At 60.8% G+C, this 637-nt stretch overlaps 1 protein-coding gene across 1 annotated transcript in view; it reads right to left on the bottom strand.

Moving 5' to 3' along the window:
- The window catches only part of LOC102038438 (protocadherin alpha-2-like), an 8,607-nt gene extending 7,970 nt beyond the window's left edge, over window positions 1-637 (bottom strand). Inside the window, exon 1 of the mRNA XM_014311646.2 lies at window positions 9-637. Coding sequence (XP_014167121.1) covers window positions 9-637 — 629 coding nt within the window. The remainder of the gene's footprint in view (window positions 1-8) is intronic.

Here is a 637-nt window from a genome sequence, read left to right as displayed (position 1 = left end):
TGGCGCGCAGCGCCGGCGCCCCGCCGTCCTCCGCACGCACCTCCACCTCGTACTCCGACACCCGCTCCCGGTCCAGCGCCTCGCGCAGCACCAGCGAGTACGAGCCCAAGAACGTCGCCTCCAGACCGAACGGCGACGCCGGCCACACCCAGCACCGCACGCGCCCGTTCTCCCCCGAGTCCCGGTCCGACACGCTCAGCAGGGCCACCACCGTCCCCAACGACGCGTCCTCGGGCACCGGCACCGACAGCGACGTCACCCACACCTCCGGCGCGTTGTCGTTCACGTCCAGCACCTCCACCACCACCTTGCAGTGACCCGACAGCGGGGGCGTCCCTTTATCTGTCGCCCTAATATTTAGGTCGTATAAATTAACTACTTCAAAGTCCAAGGCGCCCGACAGTCTGATTTCCCCAGTGTTCGCATCAATGCTGAAGAAATCTGAGGCAGAGGGAGGAACAGTAGTATCGATTTCATATCTCACATCTCTATTACTTCCTTCGTCCAGGTCCGTGGCATTCATCCGCGCCACAAGCGTGCCTTCTACGGCGTCCTCAGACAAATGTACATTATACATCGACTGATTGAATTGAGGAGCGTTGTCGTTTGCGTCCAGCACCGAGATCACCAGCTCCAT

Source organism: Geospiza fortis, unplaced genomic scaffold (assembly GCF_000277835.1).
Source record: "Geospiza fortis unplaced genomic scaffold, GeoFor_1.0 scaffold3727, whole genome shotgun sequence".
NCBI classification, from domain to species: domain Eukaryota; kingdom Metazoa; phylum Chordata; class Aves; order Passeriformes; family Thraupidae; genus Geospiza; species Geospiza fortis.
This window is presented reverse-complemented; position numbering and strand designations above follow the sequence as displayed.